The sequence below is a fragment of the Oryctolagus cuniculus genome, chromosome 9 (genome assembly GCF_051225735.1).
Source record: "Oryctolagus cuniculus isolate XC-2025 breed Fujian yellow rabbit chromosome 9, ASM5122573v1, whole genome shotgun sequence".
Taxonomy (NCBI): domain Eukaryota; kingdom Metazoa; phylum Chordata; class Mammalia; order Lagomorpha; family Leporidae; genus Oryctolagus; species Oryctolagus cuniculus.
In genome coordinates this window covers 105,939,731-105,965,928 of record NC_142875.1, presented here as the reverse complement: position 1 = coordinate 105,965,928, position 26,198 = coordinate 105,939,731, and the positions used below count along the sequence as shown (strand labels likewise).

At 53.8% G+C, this 26,198-nt stretch overlaps 1 protein-coding gene across 10 annotated transcripts in view; it reads right to left on the bottom strand.

Annotated features, from left to right (window-relative positions):
• CRACR2A (calcium release activated channel regulator 2A) overlaps nt 1–26,198 on the bottom strand; it is a 203,073-nt gene that overhangs the window by 52,200 nt on the left and 124,675 nt on the right. For all 10 annotated transcript variants that reach the window (XR_016212976.1, XR_016212975.1, XM_051850218.3 and 7 more), the window contains exons 3-5: nt 19,099–19,210; nt 17,676–17,859; nt 13,031–13,177 (exon numbers count right to left, since the gene is read on the bottom strand). Coding sequence is in view for 8 of the 10 variants with exons in the window: in XM_051850218.3 (XP_051706178.3) it covers nt 13,031–13,177; nt 17,676–17,859; nt 19,099–19,210 (443 nt within the window). In the remaining 2 variants the exon portion in view is untranslated. The remainder of the gene's footprint in view (nt 1–13,030; nt 13,178–17,675; nt 17,860–19,098; nt 19,211–26,198) is intronic.

Below are 26,198 nucleotides of genomic sequence, written 5' to 3'. Positions count from 1 at the left end.
GGTCCTGGGCCCTGCCAGACTCCGACCTGGACACGCTGGCATCCTGGGAGACTCTCCAGGCCTGACAAGCCTGGTTCAGGACACAGCGGCCTCAGGAATGGGAGCGTTGGAGTGTGGTTCACACCAGCCGCGACCCCAAGCCACCTCGGAGGCCTGTGTGACCTCGGGCAACATTCTGGCTTCCTTTCACCCCAGGGTAGCGCCTGCTGCACGCCCCGCCCAGCGTCACCGTCACTGGGGCAGACACATAAGAAAGCCAGTGCTACAGCGTTCAGAGCCACGATGCTCTAAGCACACTTTCTTATTGTAGTTATCGCGGGCTGCGCAGGCCAAGGGGCACTGCTCCCGAGGAGAGGGTCTTAGTTTCAGCGAGGAAAGAGCTGCTGAGTTCGGAAAGGCTCAGAGGCGACCAGATGACGACGAAGACAAAGCTTAGTCAGTAAAAAGCACTGTCAGACCAACCCATTAGAGGCACGGGCTGGGGGTGCGCATGCGTCTGCAGGAGCCAAGCCGTGGCGGCGAGAGAGCCGCGGGGCCAGACGCTCTCGCGAGATCAGCGTTCAGGGTGGGCCGGACGCTCTCGCGAGATCAGCGTTCAGGGTGGGCAGCGCGCCACATTGGGGCCACCGGGGAAAGAGGCGACGATTCCCGTGTGCTTACTCTATGCATCCTTGTCGCCACAACTGCTAGAAGGCACTCCGCCCGGCTCCTCTGGGGGCTCCTCTGGGAGGACCACCCCTCATCCCCGCCCCCCCGCCCCACCTCCCCCGCCATCTTGCGACCCTTCTCTGAACTCTTACGATGTTCTGCTTGGGACCATTGCACACTTAATTTCAAGTGGACCTGGACAACAGCTTCATTGGGGTTTATGGTCTCCTGTTAGAACTGAGAACCTATGAACGACTCAGTTTACAACTTCGGGTACCAACCTACAAACTCGCGGAGCGTACTGCGGGAACGCCAGACGCCAGACGCCAGGGCAGTGGACGAATGTCAGGGTTGGGAGAGCTTCCTGGTCCAACTAAAACCTCTTTCTCCAGTGTCAAACTCCTTGCCACAATCCCTGCATCCAGTATGAAACCAAACGAGGCCAGAGCACCCTCAGTGCTGTCTCTCTGAGCAGCTCTTTTTGGACTATTCCAGCTTCTGGAATGTGTCTCCAGGACCTTATCCTCCTTCTGAATAAAAGACCTTAATAAGCTTGAGAACAGCTCGAGAATGCAAGGAGTTGCGTCAGGCTTAGGCCAGGCCTCCTAACTTCCTCCAACTCAGCCTTGTGTGATTTTATTTTAAAGTCCCTTCACCATCCCCTTGCTCTTCTCTGAATGGGCTGTAATTACCTCTCTTAAGCCCAGAGCCCTAACTTGAACACCCTGATGAGTTTGATAAGCAGAGGGGAGAGCTGACTGTTGTCTCTCTCTCTCTCTCTCTCTTTTTTTTTTTTTTTTGGACAGGCAGAGTTAGTGAGAGAGAGAGAAAGGTCTTCCTTCTGTTGGTTCACCCCCCAAATGGCCGCTATGGTTGGTGCACTGCGCCGATCTGAAGCCAGGAGCCAGGTGCTTCCTCCTGGTCTCCCATGCAGGTGCAGGGCCCAAGCACTTGAGCCATCCTCCACTGCCTTCCCGGGCCACAGCAGAGAGCTGGACTGAAAGAGGAGCAACCGGGACAGAATCTGGCGCCCTGACCGGGACTAGAACCCGGGGTGCCGGTGCCGCAGGCGCCCGCCTGACTGTTGTCTCACTTGTACTAGGTGCTGCCATATTAAATTCTCTTGCCAGCCACCCCATAGCTAATGAATGCTGAGCCCACTTGCCAACTAAAACCTCTAAATCTTCCATCTATGGGATCGTTTTTGCTTTAAATACGGTGCTGCCGAATCATATTTCTCCCTCTGTCCCCACTTCTGCCACTGGTGTTGGACAGAGCGCAAGACTATGGATGTAATCTGGTAGAGTCCACGTCTGTGAGTGCCTGTCGATCTTTCTACTCTGTCACGATATTGATGCATCACAATTGGTCATCCAGCTGTGCAATGAATTTCCAAGTTTTGTTATTTTAAATTTGGCTTAAAGTCAGAATGTAGGCTAAACAATCTCTACTGTTGGTTTTTACAATTTAATTTACCTAAGAGTTATTTTGAAGTTTTTTTTTAAATATATAAATTATTGGTTTCTAGTTTTATTGTTTTACAATATGAGGATATACTGGTAAGGTGTCTGCTTTTTGGAATCTGTTAACCTTTCCTCCGTAGCCAAAAACCTATCAATTTTTGCATAACATCTATGAAAAGGGTGCATATTCTATTTGTAAGGCAATCATCTATTTTCCTTTCTTAAGCTTGTCGATCAAAGGTTTCAAATACTTGATATCCTTAAAATATTTTTGTCCAATGTGTCAAATCTGAGATAAGTTTGTTAAAGTCTTCTAAAAGTCTTAAGTCTTGCTATTTTTTTTTTTACAGTCTCTGCCTTATGCTGCCATGTTGCATACCTTCTTTATGGATGGAACTTTTTATTACTACAAAATATTCCCCATTTAGTCTTCCTTTTTTCAAGCTGTTGGTGAAAATACTAAGACAAGGTTGACACCTGTGGCAGAGTTCTCTGGGCTATTAATGCATAATCCATGGGAATAACTATTCAATCTGTCTTCTGTTAGCCACTCTCAAAACACTCCCCCCACCCCCAACCATATTCTGTTATATGATGTGATCCTAGACATCTTGAGCTACATGAGGACCGGGAGGTGGAGAAAACGCAGATAAAAGAGAAGAGAGGGAAAGAGCCATGTTCCCGTGAGAGGGACGGACAAGTGCAGAGAGAAGCAGCCAGGCAGAGTCAGCAGTAGCCACGAGCCATTATCTACCCTCCCCTTCCTTTTCTTTCCTCATGATGGTTGGACAGTTCCTCTATCAGGTTCCTGGGTGACCTAGCTCATAACTTTACTGCCAACACAGCTATGTTTGTTCATTAATTCAGAGTTAGGAGGCTTGGGTTCAAGTCCTCGTTCTGACTTTGGCGAGCTTTCTGACCTGGACAAGCCCTATCACGTCAGGCAGCCTGAGGCTTTCTGAATCTGAGAAAGCAGATGGTGATACCTACCTTAGAAATGCATTGTTGGGGCTGGCACTGTGGCGTAGTAGGCTAAGCCGCCACCTGTGGCACCAGCATCCCATATGGGCACCAGTTTGTGTCCCGGCTGCTTGTCTTCCAATCCAGCTCTCTGCTATGGCCTCGAAAAACAATGAAAGACGGCCCAAGCGCTTGGGCCCCTGCACCCATGTGGGAAACCTGGAGAAAGCCCCTGGCTCCTGGCTGCTGTGGATCGGCCCAGCCCCAGCTGTCGCAGCCATTTGGGGAGTGAACCAGCATACAGAAGACCTCTCTCTTGCCTCTCCCTCTCTCTGTCTGTAATTCTGCCTCTCAAATAAATACATAAATCTTAAAAAGGAAGAAATAGATTGTGAAGGTTGAAAAAGATACGGCATGTAGAAGCAGCTAGCACAGCAGGCTTAGCTACAACACACATTGGATACATTCTAGTTAAGTAAGCGTCCTGGTTCTCCAGAGGCTAACGGACCCCATTTTGAGAGTCACTGCCTGCCTATTCAGAAGTCAGTCAGGAGCCAGGTGGAACTGGGGGTGGGTGGGTGGGCATATAGCAGCCTGGTGCACACGGCACTCAGAAACGTGTGCAGGGATGGCAGAGTGCTAGGAGCCGAAGACACAGAGACAGAGCTTCAGACGAGACGGCTCCACGTGGGAAGAGAGAACCATCCCTCATGACCAATATTAAAAAGCGTTGACCAAGCCCTTCTCAGAGTATCACCCTGGGTGAAATCATGAAGACGCGGGTTATGTTCTCTGCACACACAGGGATTCAGCAAGTCCGCTGCCTCCGTGGCAGGGAGGCAAGGCGCCGTCAGCAAAAGCACCCACTCTGAACCACAGACCCCACAGCACCCTCCTTGGCTCTGACTGACAGCAATCCCTGGAAGTCAGGGCCCTGGCGGGGGAGAAGTGAAGCAAGCACGCTTCCCGTGCTGATGCAGGGAAAGATGGTGGATTTCTCCGGAGGGAAAAGTTGAGAAAGGCTGCGTCCAGCAAAAGGAAGATCTCCAGGGCACGGAGGAAGGAGTGCCAGGTACATACTAGGTATGCCACAGGCCATGGATGGGTGTGCAAGGGAGTCCTATCAAAGCCAGGAGCAAAACCCCAGGTGCCACCCCGGGGCCAGCTCGTGCCCTGGGCGGCTCTGGCTAGAAGCCCCTTTCTTGAGGGGGCGACTATCAGTGTGGGGGGGGTGGGAGGTGCGTGGAGGGAGGGAGGGGAGGTGCTGGGGCACTGGTGAGCCTGGCCCGGGAGGAAGACAGGGTGGCGATTCCAATGCAAACACAAAGCTCAGACTCTGAAAGCCCCGGAGAGCTGGAAGGTGAGATGTAGTTAGCAGTCGTTTAGCCCGCCAGCCTCCCACGGGGGCTGTGAGAATTAATTAACCTTCACAAAGCGCTTTGCACACGGAGAGGGGAGGTGCTACGCTGGGGCTGGGGCAAGGCATTAATACTGCACAGCACCGCGGCTGAGGACAGCCGGGCCACGGCCTCCCCGCCTCAGAGCGCCGCTGGCTCCCGTGTCCTCGCTGCTCTGTCTCCACCTCCTGATAAAATCTCGTGGCATGTCTGGGGGTCTCGGACGGTCACTTCTGAGGTTCCAGGCAGAGGCATACTGAAATCATGCTCAGGAAAAAAAAAAATTAAAAAGGAACATCTTCCTTCTCAGATGAGGGTGGTGTTGATCTTGGAGACAGGAAACGGCATTTTTCTACTTGTGGGGCTTGCACTCGGTCAGTTTCAGAAATGGCCACTGGTCTTGGAGGGTTCTCATGTTGATTTCCTGGGATTCTTGGTGTGTGTGTGTGTGGGGGGGGTCTGATCTGTCAGTCTCCTGGTGTGCGAAAGACCAGCCCAAGGCAGGTGCAAAGAGGGAGAGTGTCCCTCCCGTCACTGACTGAGCTTTTTTTTTTTTTTTTTTAAGATTTATTTATTTATTTGAAAGTCAGAGTTACACACACACACACACACACACACACGCACACAGGTTGGTCTTCCATCCAATGGTTCACTCTCCAGATGGCCGCAACGGCCGGAGCTGTGGCGATCAAAAGCCAGGAGCCAGGAGCTTCTTCTGGATCTTCCATGCGGGTGCAGGGGCCCAAGGACTTGGGCCATCTTCCACTGCTTTCCCAGGCCACAGCAGAGAGCTGGATCGGAAGTGGAGCAGCCGGGTCTCGAACCGGCGCCCACATGGGATGCTGGTGCTTCAGGCCAGGGCGTTAACCCGCTGCACCACAGCACCGGCCCCAGTGACTGAGCTTTAAGGCTCATGTTCCCAGCGCCTTCTGTTTTGCAAGCGAAGGAAGAGAGGGTTGAAATAATGAAGTGACAAACTGCTAAAGGTCAGAGCAGTGGGGAGGGCTCAGACCTCAGGCTCTGGGGCCTGCGGTTGCATCCCAAACACATCCGAGCAGCCCGAGTTGTGGGATCATCGGCCTCCTCCGTGTCCGTGTGTGCTCAAGGTGGTTCACGTTTGCAAATTCCACCTGGAATCTGTCAGCTGTGGGCTGAGCAGGAACTAGAAACGATCACGGGAGGGGGCCGCCCTTTCCTGTGTGCACCCCAATGCGTTGGTCACAGAGTGAAGACCCGAGACCCGGAGAGAAGAAAAGGGAAGCGGGTTCAGCCTCCTAGAGCTTTGTGCTGGGGGTGAAACTTAACTGTCAGAGGGATTGAGACTCACCACTGCCCCCTGCTGCCCTCTTTGGGGAGCAGCAGTCTCTGGACATCAAATGGTAGCTTTGCTTAGAAAAAAAAAAAATCCTCTTTAGGGTTTTCTGGTCTTCCTGAACTGTCTTTTCTGTCTCTGTAGCTGCCTGCTTGTCTGTGTCTGTGTCTCTGTCTGTCTGTCTATATCTTTCACACATGCCCCCCACACACACACACGACTAGAGTGCAGCTGAATGAAAAAAAAAGAAAGTGAGTTTGGAGGAAATTCTGCAAAGGTTGTGAAATCACCAATTGAATTTTCAAGATGGATGAGTTTCTTCCTAATTAGATTCTGCTGCCTTATAGAAAGCATCTTTGCAGCTGTATCTCATCCCATAAAGCAATCCCTTTTTCATTAGTCAGGTTTACAAATCACGCCCCTGGTGAGCACAGAGCGCAAACAGCCCTCACCTTTCAATTTGCTCATGGGGCGCTGTTAACAACGTGTTGCTGCCTCACGTAATAATACCCCCATAAAGCACATCAGTTGCCGCTCATCACCTCCAGCGCTCGCCTAGAATCCTCACCTTCCCTCTGGGAGCAGGGCAAAGCACAGATCACGGATCATTCTTGAAGAATGGGCTACAGCAGCAGTTCTCAACGTGGGGTCTGCATCAGAACCACGTGGGGTGGGTGTGTGTGTGCTGCAAGCATGTGCCTCCTGAAGACATACTGATTCAGACTGGGCATCTACATTCTAACTGCAAACTCCTCTGTTCACTCTGAGTGAGCTCACGTTCAAGATTCAGGCAGCTAAGGCTGGCCACAAGGCCTGCGGGGACCTGTGGGACGTCAAGGCCATGTGTGTGATGCTTTCACTGCCCTCAGAGGCAAGGTCAAGGACATGGGGACATCGCTCCTGTACACAGGCCCCCTCCTGTTCCCAGGCCCCCATACCACCAGACACCAAGTCTTAGACTCGTGTCGGCATGTTATCAGAGTTGGGCTGCCTCCCAGGCTGTATGTAAGACATATTCCCGGGCTGGCATTGTGGCACAGCAGGTTAAGCCGCTGCTTGCAATGCTGGCATCCCATGTCAGAGCGCTGGTTCAAGTCCTGGCTGCTCTGCTTCCAATGCATCTCCCTGCTGATGCGCCTGGGAAAGCAGCCTAACATGGCCCAAGTCCTTGAGTCTCTGCCACCTACATGGAAGACTTGGATGGCCTTCTGGGCTCCTGGCTTTGGCCTGGACCAGCCCTGCCATTGCAGCCATTTGGGGAGTAAACAAGTAGATGGAAGATCTCTTTCTCTCTCTCTGTCTCTCCCTATCACGCTGCCTTTCAAATAAATAAATAAACCTTAAAAAAAAAAAAAAAGACATGCTCCCCCTTGGTCTGGCATGTTCCCAGAGCCCAGGGAAATCACTCTACCCAGAAAGTTCTGGAAAGTGACTGGGTAGGAGCTACAATTGAAGGGTCTCTGAGCTCCCAGGAAACAGCTTGAGGTCTGCTTCCAATGGGCAAGGTGAGACTGTGCGGATGAGACACTGATTCCCAGGAGGGTGTTGGGCCGATGCCAAGCTTGCCAAAGCCAAGTGCGGCCTATCAGTGACGCAGCATAGGCAGCCGGCGCGGCTTTCCCAGGCTACTGAGCTGCGAGCTGAGGCTGAGAGGCACAGCCTGGGGCCAGCCTTTGATCTAGAAAGCACTTTCTGCCAATGAGCCCACAGTGCTCGTGGACACAGCACTACTGATGCTTTCACATGTAGACCTTGTGCCCCTACCTCGCCCCTCTGCCGTGGGGCCCTGGCCTCCCCAGCTGATCCTGGTAAAAGGTTTGAACCCATTGCTATCCCAAACAGCGCCGCTCAATACTCCTTGGAGGTTTCAAGCACCCCCCCCCCAGAAAATAAATGAAGAGGGTGTTTTCCACCTCCAAGGAATCCCGATTCTGACGTCCGGAAGTTCTTATTAATGTCTAAGCTACGTCCCTCACGCTCAATGTTAAAGTGCCTCGGGTTTCTGCACAGAGAACCAGAGGAGGGTTACTCAGGGGCACCCCAGTCTGCAAGTGTGGAGGGGCGCATCCCACGCTGGACCCTCAACAGAGGCACTGGGCTCCAGCGTGGGCTTCCTGCTTGTGACTTAGTGCTCTGCTGTGCTCGGTGGGGCTGCGGCCAACACTGCCCCCCAGGATTCTGACTCAAATCTGAGATCTCAACCTCTGCCCCAAAGTACAGAGACAGGGTGTGTGGCAGGGGCAGGGGGCAGGGCGGGCAGGGGCTCAATTTCCAGACTGCAGAGCGAGCCCGCGGAGGAGCCTGGGAGACTTCCTCCTGGCCCTCGGCTCACTGTTGTTCTCAGCGTTACTCCAGATGCCATCCTAAACCTGGCCGTGCCCAATAGCGTCTCTACTCCCCTCTAACGCTTGGATGTGCCCCTCCCACTGACCAGCTCAAACCTCCGAAGTTTTCAGAGAAGCAAGGAATCCCATGTAAATGTTCTCTTCCTGGGGCCGGCATGGCGCAGCAGGTTAAGTTGCAGCTTACGGAGCCATCATCCCATGTTGGAACACTGGTTCGAGTCCTGGCTGCTGCACTTCCGATCCAGCTCCCTGCTAATGTGCCTGGGGAGGCGGCGGAAGATGGCCCAAGTGCTTGAACCACTGTCCCCCATGGAGGAGGCTTCAAATTGGCCCAGACTTGGCTATTGCAGCCATTTGGGGGGTGGGAGTGGTGAACCAGTGGATGGAAGATCTCTCTCCCTACTGTTTTTTCAATTAAGCAAATTTTTTTTTAAAGTTCTAGATCTTATTGGGGTTTTGGTTTCTTGGTAGATGTCTTAGCTGCCCCTGTAGACCATCTAGCCCAGCAAGGTGTGGCCAACTAGTTTTTTAAATAGAAGAAAAGATAATAAAAGATGTTCCATGAAAACACCAGAGTGTGCCGCACATAATAAGTTTCATTTCAGGTGTACACACACAAACACATATGCAGGGCTTCAGGAAGTTGATGGGAAATTTGCATTCTCTTTTTATTTTTTTTAATATTTTATTCATTTATTTGACAGGCAGAGTTACAGACAGTGAAAGAGAGAGACAGAGAGAAAGGTCTTTCTTCTATTGGTTCACTCCCCAATTGGCCGCAATGGCTGGAGCTGTGCCGATTCGAAGCCAGGAGCCAGGTGCTTCTTCCTGGTCTCCAATGCGGGTGCAGGCGCCCAAGCACTTGGGCCATCCTCCACTGCCTTCCCAGGCCACAGCAGAGAGCTGGACTGGAAGAGGAGCAATTGGGACTAGAACCCGGCACCCATATGGGATCCGGTGCCAGAGGTGGAGGATTAATCTAGTGCACCACCGCGTCGGACCCCTGCGTTCTCTTTTAATTACAACTGCTGTGGACTTTCAGGAGTTCCCTCAAATAAGTGTGCAGGGATTTAAAAATAAAATGTTCCTTCTGCTGAGCTGCATTCCCAAAACGTGTTTGAAAAACAACAATCCCATGTTGTCAGTACAGAAATGGACACGCAGAGAGGGCTGGCAAGTCTGCTGGGGTCACACAGCTCGGGGATGGGCAGGAACTCCAGCCCCACCCCCCCATCTCCTAACTCAGGGCTCTGCTCACGACAGCCTGCAGCCCTCTGGGGCAGCACCCGGAAGGTGCCCCTGGAATGGGACTGGCCAGAGAGCTCGGCGAGTCTCCAGTTCTGCTGTAGCTCCCTGGGCAGGTGCAGCTGGCGTGGATATCAACTGCGGACTGGCGTGGAGGGGGTGGGGACTCCAACTGCAGGCTGGCATGGAGGGGGTGGGGACTCCAGCTGAGACAGTTGTGCACACACAGCCAAGAGTAGCCTTGACTCTCATCTCGAGAACTTTTCAAGCAATTGCAAGATTAGGCCAAAGCACATTGAGAGGCCACTTGAAGACGGATGGCAGGGCTAAGAGGCTCTCCAGCAGGTCAGGGCTCTGTCTCCCTGTGACGGTGGCAGTCAGAGGAGGGCGACCTGCAGAGGAGCTCCCAGGCCACATGCACAGGCTGCGCTGGCCCTGCTTCCAGAGCGAGACAGAACCCTCCTCTCCGGGACCGGCCACCTGACCGTGGCTGCAGCTCCTCCGGGCCATCAGCATGGGGGTCAGAGGTGTGGGGAGCAACTGGGAGCAACTCGGACTAGACTGTTACTGGAATTAAGACTTATTCTATGCATCTGCTCTCCCACAATATGGCGCTGGGAGAGGAGGAAACAGCTTCTACTCAGCTGCCTCCAGTTCAACCAATAAACAGCAGGACCTGCTCCTGATTGGAGGAGAGCAGCGTACTCGGCATGTGGGTAGCAGAGTTGGGATTGGTGGAAGAGGACTATAAAGGAGGAGAGAGACAACATGCACCAGGAACATCTGAGCAGCCCCCGAGAGAGCTGGCCGGCGGTGTGCCGCTCCCCCACGGAAGTGGGGAAAGTGGCAGGGGGAACTGCCCTTCCACGGAGGTGGAAGGGTCGGTAGCCAACCCGGGAAGAACCAGCAGCAAACCCGGGGAGGGCCGAGCAGACGAAAGAACAGCGCAGGGTCCTGTGTCATTCCTCCACGAAGAGGGGGAGCGACATAATGGTGCCGTGACTCGGATATGAAGCCTAGGCAGGGTTTAGTGTCGTTCCTCCATGAAGAGGGGGAGCGACAAGAGGGGAGCGGGGGTAGGGTGGGGTCAGAAATCTCTCCAGGACCAAGTGGGGATACTGAGGCTCAGAGAGGCCAGGAGACAGGAGAAGGGTCATGAAGCTTGCTGGCTGTGCAGTCTCCACACCTCTACCCCGGCTGTGCAGTCTCCACATCTCGACCCCTGAGCTCCTGACTCCCAGGCTCTCACTTCTCAAATCTGCACACGAAGCCCCTGGACATCTCGATAAAACGCACATCAGTGGCCCTGAGGCAAGGCCTGAGAAAGTCTGCGTTCCTAAGACGTTTACAGGTGGTGCCAATGCTGTGTAGCAAATGCATGCCACGTTGCCTGCAAGGATAAAGGGACCCTTGAACTTCACCTCGAACTACATCAAGCCTCAAAGTCTCCATGGCAGCCCAACAAACCCCCCAAGGTGGGCAAAGACACTGAAAATAGCAGTCACCACTATTTGGACATGCACCAAATACCTGCGTGCCAGCCCTGTTCCAAACACTGGCACGCAGTCACGTGTGGTCCGCAAGCCAGTGGCAGAAGCAAGGGGCACAGTCAACTGTATCTGGTCCCGTGGCTTAATCAGCTCAGGGTGACATGGAAGCAGCTCCCTTAACCCTTCCTTTCCCTGAGCCTGGGGAGGCTCCCCAGAATGCTCCTCCCAGTCCTTGAGCTGGGCTCTGTTTCCTCCAGCACTATTCCCCTACCCCCCACCCCAGCTGTGGACAGTCCCAGGGGAGCTTGGCAAGTGAGTTTGGGGTGGGCACTGAGGAGGCACCAGGTGCAGAGCAGGACCCGTCTCTCTGCCCGTGGGACAGACACGTGGTGATGATGGTCTCCTTCTTGGTTAGGGGCTGGGATGCTTTCTCTGATGCTGTGGAGCAGAGACTGAAACCCAGCCACCCACAAGGCAGGACCAGGCTCTCCTAAGCCTGCTGGGAGGCATCTGCAGAGAGGGGCATGTGGAGTGCGGATCACCAGGCTCACAGGGCCACGGACCTGTCCAGGATGCCTGCAGCACATCTCCGGGCATGCAGAGAAGGCAGGCGGTGGACCAGGCATCCAAGCCCCACCCAAACCCAGCCCTGTGCTTGGGCTTCACCATCAAGGTTACGAACCATCCTTAGTGACAGCACATCTAGTTCCACGTTTCACAAAATGTGAGCCCAGTGCTAAGAAATGGCAGTTACAGGGGTGAGCACTGTGGTGTAGTGGGTGAAGCCGCTGCCTGCAGCGCCGGCATCCCATATGGGCGCCTGTTCAAGTCCTGGCCACTCCACTTCTGATCCAGCTCTCTGCTATGGCCTGGGAAAGCAGTAGAAGATGGCCCAAGTCCTTGGGCCCCTGCACACACATGGGAGACGCGGAAGAAGCTCCTGGCTTCAGATAGGCCCAGCTCTGGCAGTGTGGCCATGTGGGGAGTGAACCAGCGGATGGAAGACCTTTTCCTTTGTCTCCCTCTCTCTCTCTCTCTCTCTCTCTCTGCCTGTGAACTCCGCCTTTCAAATAAATAATCTTTAAAAATAATAATAATAAAAAGAAATGGCTGTCCCATGACCGTGAGCAAGCAGAGTCCATGAGCACACACCAGCTCTCAGGAGGGGAGCAGGGCCTTGCCCCCCATTCTGTGATGCACCTGCTGCCTGCGCTGACTCTGGTTCGGTTTTCAGCACTTTCTTTGGGTGCTTGGTCTCCTGGAGAGGCCTTGAAGGCAAAGAGAGATGTGAGCCATGACAGGAGGGGGCTGCCCAGCAGGGCTCGGAACCACCTTACAGAACTGCGGCTCTGAAAGGGAGCGCTGACCCCCTGGCTCGGGACAGACCCTGTGTGCTGTGGCCTCAGGCACCAGGCGATCTCACACTGGATCCTGGCTCGGCTGCTTGCAAGCTGTGCATTCAGGGGTGTGACCGAACCTTTCAGTGTCTCGATTTCTTTTTTTCTTTTTTCTTTTTCTTTTTTTTTTTTTTTTTTTGACAGGCAGAGTGGACAGTGAGAGAGAGAGACAGAGAGAAAGGTCTTCCTTTGCCCTTGGTTCACCCTCCAATGGCCGCCGCGGCCGGCGCACCACGCTGATCCGATGGCAGGAGCCAGGTACTTCTCCTGGTCTCCCATGGGGTGCAGGGCCCAAGCACTTGGGCCATCCTCCACTGCACTCCCTGGCCACAGCAGAGAGCTGGCCTGGAAGAGGGGCAACCGGGACAGAATCCGGCGCCCCAACCGGGACTAGAACCTGGTGTGCTGGTGCCGCAAGGCGGAGGATTAGCCTAGTGAGCTGCGGCGCCGGCCTTCAGTGTCTCGATTTCTACAATGATAAACTGTGGATTATAATAGGAGTCCCCAGGGTACAGGGCTGTTGTGAGAATTAAATGAGCTTCGGTATGGAAAGTATTTAGGAGAGCGCCTAGCATATGGCGAGTACTTAACAAAGGAGAGGGAGGGCTTAGAAGAAGATCTCTCAGGGCGGAGTGCAGCCCCGGCCCCCACTTTAGCTAACAGCAGCCAGGAGGGCCCCGGCAAGTCTGGCAGGAAGATCCGAGAGACAGGGCCCTTCGTGTTCCCGGCTTGCCCACACAGGGCCCGCGAGCAGCCAAGACTGGGTTACTCACTTTTGGAGGATGCACTCCAGTTCGTTCTTCTCCTCGTGGGCTTCTTGGAGCTGGGAGAAGATGCTGCTCAGGAAATCCTCGAAGCTGGACAGCAAGCGGGGCTCTTCCTTTTTCAGCTGCAGCCAGAGCTGCTTCACGTCGCTCTCGCTGTGAGCAACAGAAAGGTGTGAATGCGGGCAGGCGGGATGGAAGATCTGGGGACGTCTCAGAGGGGCCCGGATCTGACAGGGGCAGCCGCACACCACAGCGCAATCGTCAGCAAGCTGACATGTATTGAGCGCTTGCTGTATAGGGAGCACTTCATGGATCGCAGCTCACAGCTCCGCTGAGAGGCAGGCGCTGCTGCTGCCCCATGGGCAGATGAGGAAAAATGAAAGGGAAGCTGCCTAAGGTCCCGCAGCAGCGAAACGGCAAGGCCAGGGCCCAGCGCAGGGCCGTGGGACTCCCACCTTGGCCTCCTTCATGCTGCTGACCTCCTGGGGGATTTTGTGATGGGCTCCTGGTGCTGAGGGAGTATGGCAAAGCCCCTGGGAGTGTCTCAACGTGCCAGGAAGAAGAGAGGAGGCTGGGAGCCCAGAGCATGCTTGATGGGCTAGCAAGCCTGTGGCCACCAGGGCGGGTGGTCCTCAGAGCCGAGGTGGGAGATCTGCTGTCTCACGCGTGGCAGAGAGCAGCTGTCACCGTGGAGCAAGGAAGAGAACACGTGGCACCCACTGAGGCCTGTGGGAACCGGGAATGGCTGACAGGTGAGAGGAAGCGAGGGAGCAATAGGAAAGGTGTGTGTGCAGAGAGCTGGGAGACTCGGAGGCAGGCGGAGACAAGGACAGTGACACACTCAGAAATGGGCACACCAGGGCATGTGGGCACTCAGCACAGCAAAAGACACACGTGGGGTCACACTGACCACCGAGGGAAAGAACGTGGAGGAGCCACACACTATGAGCCCTCTTCTCCCGGAAAAAACTCAAAAATCTACAGCCAATGATCAAACTGAGCCAAAGACACAGCTGATTTGTCCCTTGTTCCACTTCTCACATTCTTTCTTTCTTCCACGTCATCCAAATATCCACCTACTTATTTAGGCCACCCATCCATCCACCCATCTAACCATCTAACTATCCATCTACCCACCCATCCATCCACCCACCCATCCATCTACCCATCTAACCATCTAACTATCCATCCATCCATCCACCTACCCATCTATCCACCTATCCATCCATCCATGCATCCATCTACCCATCTAACCATCTAACTATCCATCTACCCATCTAACCATCTAACTATCCATCTACCCATCCATCCATCCACCCACCCATCTATCCACCTACCCGTCTATCCTCCTATCCATCCATCCATCCACCCACCCACCTATCCATCTATCCATCCGTCCATCCACCCACCAAGTATTTATTATTATGTTACAAACCTAGCACTGTACCAAGTGACATGACAGAATCTTGGAGACAAGAGAAGGGGTGATGAGGAGCCTCTGATGTTGCCCAGAATGAGTTCCATCTTTTTCCACACAGAATATGCTGTGGGTGTCCATTTCATTGTACAGGTAAAATGTAGATGCCACAGGGGTTCAGAGACAAAAAAAGATCTCAGAGAAAAACCACGGGGACCCCGCCAGCCTTTGGCAGCTTGCTCCCTGCTGTGGTCTCAATGCTTAGGTCTCCCTATGTTGAGATCCTAACCCCGGAGGTGGAGGTTTGGGGGTGGGGTGACTAGATCATGGAGGCAGGGACCTCACAAATGGGCTTGGTACCTTTATGAAAGCGGACTTTCCTGCCACATGAGGACGTGGCGAGGAGATGGCTTTCCATTAACTGGGAAAAGCGACCTCACCAGACACCAGATCTGCGACACCGTTCTCTTAGACTTCCCAACCTCCAGGACTGAGGAATAAGTTCCCATTGCTCAGAAGGTGCCCCGTCTATGGAAGTTTGCTACAGCAGTGCAAATGGACTGAGGTGCACCCTCCTGAAGTAAATGCGTTCTAAAACCAAGGTCCACCTTGTCAGCCTCCATCTGCCCACATCCGCCAGGCTCCTGCGGGGGCCCGAGGAGCAGTCAGCTGGGCTAAGGCCCCGCTGAGATTCAAATACTCACCTCATCCTCTTCTAATGCTCAGGAGCCATTCAGTCCTGGCCGCATGCCCTACCCCAGATTTCTGCAGAAGGAACAAGTCCCTCAACTCCTAGTGAAAAAGAAGCTGAAGCCCCATAAGCTGCCAAATCACTCAGCCAATCAGACCACCGAGAGACGTGCAGCCCAGCCTGCCACTGCTGGGCACACGGAGGCCACCCATCGCGGCAGGATGGAGGAGGGCAGGTGGCGGGGCTTTCTGGGGGCCAGGCAGTCATCTCTCTGCTTCCAGACAACCCCCAAAGCACTCTGATGAGTGACATCTCTAAAGACCTCTGACATCTTTGCAGCCTCCTGCATTCCTTCACCAGTCACCTGGTCATGAGTACCTCCCCCAGGCTGCAGCCAAAGCCCACTTCAGTTCTTCCAGCCCGCTCTGCAGCCTCCCCAAATCGTCTCCTCTCCGGGGCGTCTCTGTTTAGCTCGGTTCTGCATGGGCCTCTGACCTAGGTCCTCAGGGCAATATTGGGCGAACTCTGACCCCAGAGCCCTGCCTGAAAGGTGGTGAGCCCAGAAGTGGGTGGGCAGGTGGAGAGATTCCGTTCTTTTACTTCAGCGCCTTGCTTCCCTGCACCGCCCTCTCTGTTCCCCTTCTCCAGGTCCCCGGCAGGAGTCACCATGCTCTGGCCTCCTGTCCTTGGTGACACTGAGTAACTGTCTGCCTGATGAGCTTCCCTTCACTGTCCCGCCACCAGACCTGCCCACCTCCCCCGGGTGCCGATCCACCTGGTCACCAGCATCTCGAAGGCCTGCCGTGGAGCTGCTGCTCCTGTGCTGCAGGCAGAGGCAAATTTTACTTCCTGTCCAGGGCCTCCTGCCTGCCTCTCTCCTAGGCCTTTGCCTGTCCCCTTCTTGCCTGACAGAGCCTATCAAAAACTCACGAAACTAGGGCTGGCGCTGTGGCATAGTAGGCTAAGCCTTTGCCTACAGTGCCAGCATCCCATTTGGGCAACAGTTCGAGTCCTGGCTGCTCCACTTCCCATCCAGCTCCCTGCTGATGAGTCTGGGAAAGCAGCAGAAGATGGCTCAAGTGCCTGGGCTCCTGGACCCACATGAGAGACCCAGAAGAAGCTCCTGGTTCCTGGCTTCAGCCTGGCCCAGCTCTGGCCATTGCAGCCATCTGGAAGGTGAAGCAGCAGATGGAAGACCTCTCTCTGTCTGTAACTGCCTCTCAAACAAACAAATAAATAAATAGAATATTAAAAAAAAACTCATGGAGCTTTGGTCTCTGTGTATTGTGTGTGGCTCCTTCTCTCTTGCTTCCTCTTGATCGTTTTCTCCTCTTGATCCCTGCTTCTCTCAAGCTCTGGGAACATTGGCTCTTATTGCAAGGCTACTCCCACCCTGCTTGAACCACACCCCCAACCCAAGACCCAGAGACTCCAAAGTAGAAAGCCTAAAGGCAAGGGGGAAGGGGACGGAAAGCATAGCACGATTTTCAGACCCACTGCCTGGTTTCTATGAACGATATCATATTTTATAATTTGATTTTACATTAAATGTCAGGGCTTAGGTCCATGTGTCTTCATATTCTGAAACACTTTGGGGGGGATTGGGGTGTTACTAGGGGGCCTCAAAATGACCTAGGGCCGCCTACATTCTGTATCACAACATCTGGGTTCAATACCCAGCTTCCTGCTATGGTGCACGCTGGGAGGCAGCAGGTGATGGCTCAAGTAGTTGGGTCCTTGCCATCCATGTGGGAGAGCTGGACTAAATTCCAGGCTCCCCAGTTCTGGCCTAGCCTCAACCACTTTGGAACTGAGTCAATGAATGGAGCCTCTCCCTGTCTCCATTTCTCTCCCACTCAAATAGAGAAAAAATAATGATCAAGTGGAATGAAAAGAGAATGTGTGTGTTTCCAGGAAGTTTTTGAAGGCCCCTAATGTGTTGAAGTCCCGGCCATCTGAATTTTCAGTCAAGACACTTTATCCAAAGGGTGAACTGGTAAACTGGCAAACACTAGCTTGTTTCTTGTCAGGCGTCCTGCACAGGTAGAAGTTGCAACTGCTTCCATAGGAGGAGCCTTTGTCAGAATAGCACCACTGGGCAGAAAATCCATGATGCAGCACAGCCCTACAGACCCAGGGCCAGCCACTGGAGGTGGGGATGCCGGTGACACCAGGAGACCTCAGGGGAAAGTCACTGAAAAACCTTGAGGCCTGGTCCAGACCTCTGATGTGTGAACACCCCCCGGGGAGCGAGGCTGAACCAAGGTCCGTGATGATAAATGGACAGCTGGGAGTCAGGGGAGCAGAGAGAGCGAGAGCAGGATAGGAATGTCTGCCAAAGCCAAAAGGCACAATGCAGAGACAGAGCCTGACACATCCACTGGGCACTGCAAAGGGCAGGCTGTGTGACGCCAGGGTCCTCGCTGGCAGTGCCAAGCATGCAGACTGCGCTGTGCGATTATCCAGACTTAACTGTTGTGGAGGGCAGGTGAGGAGGTTCCACTAGGCTGGGCTCCATCCTCCAAGTCATGGTCACCACTTACTCTTCCAGAACCTGTTGGGCTCCCAGTTTGTCCATCAGCATCTGGAACTGGGCTTCCTCATCCTCGTCCATATCTCCCCGGTCCTCTGTTCCTCTGGACTGATACACCTGCTCCTTGGGGGACTGAGCCACCTGCTCGCTTGCGTCCTCCTGGCTTGGGTTATTCTGGCTGAAGAAGAAGTGACCTGAAGGGTGCAGGACACAAGGATCCGAATCAGACAGAACTCGTCCAGCAAGAGCTTAGCTTTCTCAGCTACTAGGAATCATCTGAAGTTCAAGTGACAGAAGAATGAGGGAAACCCCTGAGGGCAAAGATCTACGGACATCATCACTTCTGCCCAAGATGCGAGCACTGGGACATTCAGAAAACCTGACAGGCACAAGGGCTCCTTGGTGGTTCTTAATCTTTAAAAAACGGGGGTGAGGCACCTGTTCCCTTCCAAGGGCCCCTTGGATATTTATAACATCCTTTGCAGGCCATACGAAATGTTCAGATTAAAAATTAGCCTGCTATAGATCCACTGACTTTCGAGTGCCACCTGTGGCTGCCTTGGCAGGGTGAGACCAAATGATTTCACGGAGCTTATACAGCCTGTAAGAAAAGCCTGGCTCCGAACACATTTCTGTGTTGATCTCTTCTTGGAACAAGGGCCCCTCTCCCCTGCCGTCCAGCAACGGTCTGCCTAAGAACCATCAGCATCGGCGTCACCCCCACCACTGGTCTCACCGGTGGCGCTCCACACTCACAAGTTACTTTTCCCACGCTCTCACTGCCTGGTACTGCCTGGGAGCAGTCTGGCTTTTCCTCCCAAGCCAGTTATAGGTCAGGAATGGCATCAGATGCCTCTAAGGAAATGGCACGGCCCCCTGCAGGAGGCAGACTGACGGTAACATCTGCCTGCTGCTGGATCTGATCCGACAGCGTATCTGGTTTTCTTATCTTGTTCACGCCTCTCAGTTCTTCCTGGGGATACCCCGAGAATCTCTGGGAGTCCCTCTGTAGCTGGAATCCCTCAACCTGGAAGACTCAGGTAGACTGAGTTTGGAACGAGCCAGCCAGTCATCCACTGTTTTTCCTATCAGGGCTGGAAAGGAGGGGCTGGGGCTCTCATCATGGTCCCATCTATGATATGAGCCTTCTGCCAAGGCTCCTCTCCGTTCCCACTGCCCCCCCCCCCCGGTGGGAGGTGACTCGGCTGGGACAGGGAGGTGGGCATGGAGTGGGCAGTGGTGCACACAGGGGAGGCGGGCGTGTGAAAAGCGGCCTGAATAACCCAGGGCTGGCAACACCAGGCTCTGCATCCCTGAGAAGGAAGGAAAGCGTGTACAGTGTGGTTCCCAGTTTGGGAGTGGACAGGCAGACACCGTATACAGCTTTCGGTGGAGCCATGGCCCTAGGATCCCTGGCATCCCCCAGAACTTACTAAATCCGGTTGTGAACTCCTCTGGGGTCAGAAAGCCATTGCCATCAGTATCCAGGGCGTCAAATACATCCTCCAGGTCCTCCAGGCTCAGTGGCAACTCCTGATGGAGCCTCTGAAAGTGATCGAGACTGCACAGTTAACACTGAAGGCCACGGGCACCGATCAGATTCAGAGCCTTCTCCCAGGAAAGGTCTTGCATCTGGTCCCATCCCACAAGAGCCAGGAGCACACTTCTGCATCGAGACAGCTTTGCCAACCTTCTCCTCCACTGCCTGGGTATCTACTAACGTGCCAGTCAATTTGATAGGTGATGTATAAAATAATCTCTCTTGTTATCTATGTATCTATCACCTATCTGTCTGTCTGTATCCACCTGCATTTAATTCTCATGACAACCCTTTGATTTTACAGACCAACTCTGAGGTTCAATGACCCGCCCTCAGGTTGCACAGTCAGTAATGACTCAGCCAAGAGGCAATTCAGGACTGACCCCAGCGCTATGGAGGACTTCTCAACACCTGTGGAAGACAGAAGCTGTGCAGGACCTGCAGGACAATCCCCAGAAAGATGAATGTGAAGCATGTGATACAGAGAAGGCATCCAATCATGAGCAGGAGGCAAAGAGGGAGAGGGCGGGAGACAGCGTTCAGAGAGCTACAAATGCGCTGAGAGTGAATGGCGGGCTGAGAGCCAGATTTCACCTGCGGCTCTCTCTGGCTCAGCCCCCTTTCCTCTGCCATGCTGCTCCCTTAATAAGACATAGGTGTGTGTGGTGGGGTGGGCATTTGGCATAGCAGCTAAGATACTGCTTGGGTTGCCTGTATCTCCTACCAGCGTGCCTGGGATTGAGTCCTGGCTCTGCTCCTGATTCCAGCTTCCTGGCTAATGTGCCCCCTAGGAGGCAGCAGGTAACGTTTCGAGTAGTTGGCTCCTGCCATCTGCATGGGAGACTTGGATTGGGATCCTGGCTCCTGACTTTGGCCCCGGCTCAGGGTCTCTGCAGGAATTTGGGGGAGAGAACCAGCAGATGGGTACTCTTTCTGCCTCCTGAATACATAAAAATAAATGAATAAATTTTAAGAACATAACTCAGTGAAATTCAGAGAGAGAGACAGAGGCAGGTGTGTGTCACTCTCAGGAGGCTTCTCTGATGGAGATTCCTCATGCCACAGGGTCCTACACGTTAGTCCTTTAGCTCTGAGCTGACGCTGGATAAACCACCCCCCGCCCCCGTGAGTGACCCACGTCATCACCCCGTCCCCAGTCCGTGTCCACTCTTGCTCCCTGCTGACCGACAACCAAGTCCTCATAAGACGTCAACTGCCACTGGCTGGAAGCACCAAGCCCTCAAGAGAACTTGTGTCTGGGTGAGGCGGTGTGAGGAGGTCATGAGTCCATACGGAGCACGAGTGCTGGCCAGAGAGGGCCTCGCAAGGACGGGCGGGCAGGGGCCGCTGACGCCCGAGCGGCACAGGGGCTGCCCTTGCTGCTTCCCTCTGCCCTCGCACCTGTCGTGCAATGGCCCCAGGCCAAGGCTCATTTGTATCATTGAAGCCGCTGTCCTCTTAGACCCTAATAATCTACATCTCCAATCTAGGACCACCCCCACCCCCAGGGAGTTCATTATATCTCAGTCAACAGAACCCCTTCCTCTCGAGTACCCACCAGGCAGCTGCACAAAACTGCCCCTGTGTGCTCCTGACAGCTGAAGTCAACAGAGGGCTTTAGGGGGAGGAAGCTACACACTTCTGAGCAATTAAAAAAAAAAAAAAAAAAAAAAAGAGCTGGCAGACACGAAAGCCTGTAAGATAATTTGCAAGAACACTTGGCTCGATCTTACGGCCATCTAGCTGGTAAGCCACGAAGCTCAATTTGGCAGGTACCTGCACTAAGGGAGACAATGATGCATTACCAAGCAGGAAGACGGGTAGAAGCGGAAACCATTTAGAAGAACTGAATTAAATATGAATGTGCTTTTCACAAAGGGCAGGAGAGTGAGAACGTGTGCAAAGATTCTGGAAATGTATCTGCGGAGCATACAGCATGATCTCTGGCCTATCAGCAACCTGCAAACCAGCTGTCTTGAAAGCCACAGGGAGAGAAGAGGGGCTGAGGAAGGAGACAATTTTGCAAGCGGAGGTTTATTAGCTCTATTGGAAACAAAAGGCATCACACATCGGGGGTAGGATGACACCCGAGCGCCTGTCACGGCCAGAATCCAGTCCTTTCCTTGGGGTACCCTTCCTCCCTCCCTCCCCGCCCCCTCCCATCTGAGAGCTGCTGGATCTGCTCCAAAACGTGACGGCACACGCCGCAGTGGAGCCAGAAGGGAACTCCAGAGGCTGGTGGCACCTCAACTTGCCCTTCACCCCAGTCGTGCAGCTCTTGTTAGCACGAACCCAGCAAGGCTGTCTCATACCTCACCCTAGGCCCCACCCATGAATCTAACAACTCGTGCAACCACAAAGCCCACCTCTTGTCTACATCTCTGCCTGTTGGCTCTCCCTGCTGTCCGTGAAGATGGGGAAAGCAACCCCACATCTTCCACGCAACTCCCCTTCTTGTCCCGGTAAATCAGTGCCAAGCGCAGCATGCGGCACCACACCGGATTCTTGCCTCTCTTTTTGTTGGCCCTACTTGAAAAGTCCTTTCATCTTAATAACCACAATTACCTCGTATTTATTTTTCTTCTAGGACCCGAGAGCCATGTAAAGCCGATTTATTCTGCTATGGTCCCCTGGGAGCCTGGTTCTGTCTACATCGTTAACGAAGTGAGATAAACGGGGTGGAAGGGAACACAGTTATTTCTTCCCCTGTGCAACAGGCCTGGGAGGCTCTGAGACTTGCCGGAAGCCTCAGTGAAGGCCAGAGCTGGCTGAAGAACCCGCTTCCCACTCAGGGCTTGGGCAGCAGTGCAATGGTGCCCGAGTGTATTCGTTCGAAAACTCCCCGACTCACAGTCTCCCTACCTACCCCGCCTTACCACCACCACACCAGCGTCAGAACCAAGCTCACAGAGCCTGCAGCAGCATTGCCAAGAACTAGCCTTCCAGACAGCCTGCCTCGCTCAGCGTTTCCACAACCCTGAAAGGACAGGCAGGGGAGAGAAAAGGAGTGGAGGGAAGTCTGCTTGCCCCGCTCATGCTGCCCACAGCCCAAAGGGCTCTTCAGAATGCTACCGTCCGCAAACCACAATTCCTACTCCGCTCTCAGCTCCCGCACCCAGGGAAGGCCACTGCGGCCCCCAGGGTATGTCAGTTCACAGAGGCTCCCATGACCATTCTCTCTCATTCCAAGGTCCCCTATCTCAGTCTACACTTTACACTCTGAGAAGCCAGTGGTCATGGACATGGGAACTTCAGTACTCTGAGGACAGGCACATCACTTGTTGTACTCATTCCGTGTCCCCAGGACCCAGTCGGAGGTTGGCAAACACAGAGCAGTCAGGCTATCTGCTGAATAACTGAATGAGTGCATGGTTCAGAGGGACGGCAGAGACCATGACCTAGCCACGGACGATGGCCAGCCCAACTGCTGATTCTCGGCAGCCTTATCTTCCCGCGCCTTCCAGGACCCAGAACAGAAGGCGATTAGTCCTGCAGCAGCCACACTGAGGGTTCAGGCCCAGAACCACGGAAAAATGATGTCTCTTCGCACGTTCCGGCCACACTTGTGTACCTGCCTGGGCACCGGCCCTGTAGCACACTTTCTGTAAGTAAAAACCAGAGGGGATCTACCTTTACAGCCAGAATCAAACTCTCCTGCCTCTTAGGACTCCTGCATTCTGCTCTGGCCTCTGTCCCAGCACTGGCCACTTAGCGATACCTTTGTATCATCGGGGTGAGAAGGTGAGGCTGAGAGGGTGCTGTGCCTTGATGGTCTTGGCTTGGGCTGACTGCTTGGTGTAGACCAGTGTTTCCCAAGTTCCGTGCTACGGACATCTTGTAATGGATAATTCTGTATTGGTAGGGGGCAGAGAGGCGTTTTGGAGAGGAAGGTGGTTTTCCTGTACATTACAGGGTATTTGGCAACATCTATACTGCGGCCAGGAGCCTGAAACTCTATCTGGTCTCTCATAGGGGTGCAGTGGCCCAAGTACCAGGGCCATCCTCCACTGTTTTCCCAGGCACATTAGCAGGGAGCTGGATCAGAAGCAGAGCAGCTGGGACTTGAGCCGGCGCCCCCATGGGATGCCAGCATCACAGGTGTTGGTTTAGCCTGCAGCACCAGAGCGCCATCCCCATCACCTGCACTCTTTACCTACTTGATGCTAATAGCTCTCCCTTTCCAGTCACTCCCACCAAAACTGTCTCCAGACACAGCCAACTGTCCTCTAGGAAGCAAAGCTGCCTCCAGTCACGTAGCCTGGACACAAACAAGCCAGACAGGAGTGGAAGGTGTCTTTCTTCATCTCTAAGGCAGACAGATGACTCGAATGTAAAATCACAGTGTGCTGGCACAGCCGCTGGGAAGTGGTGTCATGTGTCCTCCAACAGTTAAACATGGGAAATACCCAGCAATTTCACTTCTGGGTATATACTCAAAAGAGTGGAAAGTAGACACTCATACAGATATTTGCACAGGCCTGCGCACAGAAGCCAAGGAGGTGGCAGCAACCTAGTGTCTGTTGGTGGATGAGTGGTTACACAACACGTGTTATATGCCTACAATATTAATATCTCAGCGCGCTGTGGCCGGTGCACCGGGCTGATCCGATGGCAGGAGCCAGGTGCTTATCCTGGTCTCCCATGCGGGTGCAGGGCCCAAGCACTTGGGCCATCCTCCACTGCACTCCCCGGCCACAGGAAGGAGCTTCCCACACGTGTTGCTGTAGGGATGAACCTTTGGGACACTATACTAGGTGAAATAAGCCTGCCACAAAAGGGCAAATACTGTTTGATTCCACCTTTATGAGGTGCCTAGAGCAGTCAAATTCATAGAATCAGAAAACAGAATGGTGGCTACAAGGGCCTGGGGGTGGAGTGGGGAGGGAAGAACAGGAAGCTGGTGTTTAATGGGTAAAGGGTGTCAGTTTTGCAAGATAAGTTCTGGAGATGGATGGTGGGGATGGGTGCCCACCAATGTCAATGCCACTGAATTGTGCACTCAAAAAGGACTACAATGGGGGCAGGCATTTGGTGCAGTGGTTAAGATACTGGCTGGGATCCCCTTGTCCCATGTTGGGGTGTCTGGATTCAAGTCCTGGCTCTGCTCCTGACCCCATCTTCTTGTTCATGTAACCTTGACAGGCAGCAGGATGGCTCAAGTAAGTGGGTCCCTTCCCCCTTCATGGGAGACTCAGATGGAGTCTCAACTCCTGGCTTCAGTCTGGTCCAGCCCTGGCTGCTGGGGGCACTGGGGGATGAATCAGCAGATGGGAGATCTCTCTGTCAGTTTCTCTTTTCTTCTCTGTCTTTGCCTCCCCCGCACCCTCACACACACACACACACACACACACAAAAGGTTTTAATGATTATGGTGGTAAACTGTATGCTTTTTGTATTTTACCACAGCTGTAAAACACAGCAGTATGGAAGACACCAGGGACTGGGCTAAGACGGGGAATGTGCACGGTGCACTTGTGCAGGGATTGCCAGGGCCCAGGCTTGAGGCTAAGCGTTCTACATGCATAAGCTCCTTTAATTCTCGCCTAATGCTGGAAGGTAGCCATTAATAATTCACAGCTGAAGATCTAAACTCCAGAGGGGTTAAGAGATTTACACAAATTCACATTACTAGAAAGCTGCAGAATCAAGATTAAAACCCAACTAATTCACCACAGAAATCTCTTCAAGTTCTCTTGTTAACTTAAGTCAGGGCTTGGCTAACTTTAACTGCAAAGAGCAAGAGGGGTGTTTCTAGGCCTTGCGGGCCGTTCTGTCTTCGTCTCAGCAACTCAACTCTGTCGCTGCAGAGTGCAAGCAGCCCTGGCAGTACGGAAAGGAATGAGCAGAGATGGGTTTCAATAAAGCTTTATTGACGAGAACAGATGGTGGGTTGGCTCTGGTTCATTTGCCAGCTCCTAAATGATTCTTTTTTTTTTTTTATTTTTTTGACAGGCAGAGCGGACAGTGAGAGAGACAGAGAGAAAGGTCTTCCTTTGTCGTTGGTTCACCCTTCAATGGCCGCCGCGGCCAGCGCGCTGCGGCCGGCGCACTGCGCTGATCTGATGGCAGGAGCCAGGTACTTCTCCTGGTCTCCCATGGGGTGCAGGGCCCAAGCACTTGGGCCATCCTCCACTGCACTCCCTGGCCACAGCAGAGAGCCGGCCTGGAAGAGGGGCAACTGGGACAGAATCCGGCGCCCCGACCGGGACTAGAACCCGGTGTGCCGGCGCTGCAAGGCGGAGGATTAGCCTAGTGAGCCGCGGCGCCGGCCCCTAAATGATTCTTAACAGATTGGTGAAGCCAAGAACTCCAGGTAGCAGAGACAAAGGCCATGGATGCACAAGCCTCTGCTTGGAGCATCCTCATCCCCTTTCCCACCTGCCTGGGCCAGGTGCAGCGACGTGGCAGGAAGGCAATGGGCTCGCCTCTCTGGGGTTTGATGCTTCTGATTACATCCCAGGTCAAAGCCAAGTGGCTTCCCTGCGAATTTATACTTGACAGTCGAAGTTCACGGTATCTCCTCCTCCCTGCACAAGAGTGGGCTTTGCTGGGGTTTACTGGGATGGAGGTAGCCTCAGGGCTGAGCTGCCCGGTGCATGCAGCTGTACCATCCCTCAAAGAATGTGAATTTCTGTGTCTTTCTTTCTACAGGGGGCACTCAAAGGTGAAGCAGGCCATTGAAGCCACCCACAACCCCCACTGCCATGGATCTGTGAGTGACAGGTATGAGGCTCACAGATGGGGCTGACGAAAGTTTCCTGCAAGCACGCCGGATCTGGCCGTCCCCGGGGAGCGGGGCCTTGGGAATGAGTCTCAGCAGCAGTAACTTGCTGGGGAGTCCATGACTGAAAATGAGGGTGGGTTGGCTGGCCCCGGGGCTCACTAGGCTAATCCTCCGCCTTGCAGCGCCGGCACACCGGGTTCTAGTCCCGGTCGGGGCGCCGGATTCTGTCCCGGTTGCCCCTCTTCCAGGCCAGCTCTCTGCTGTGGCCA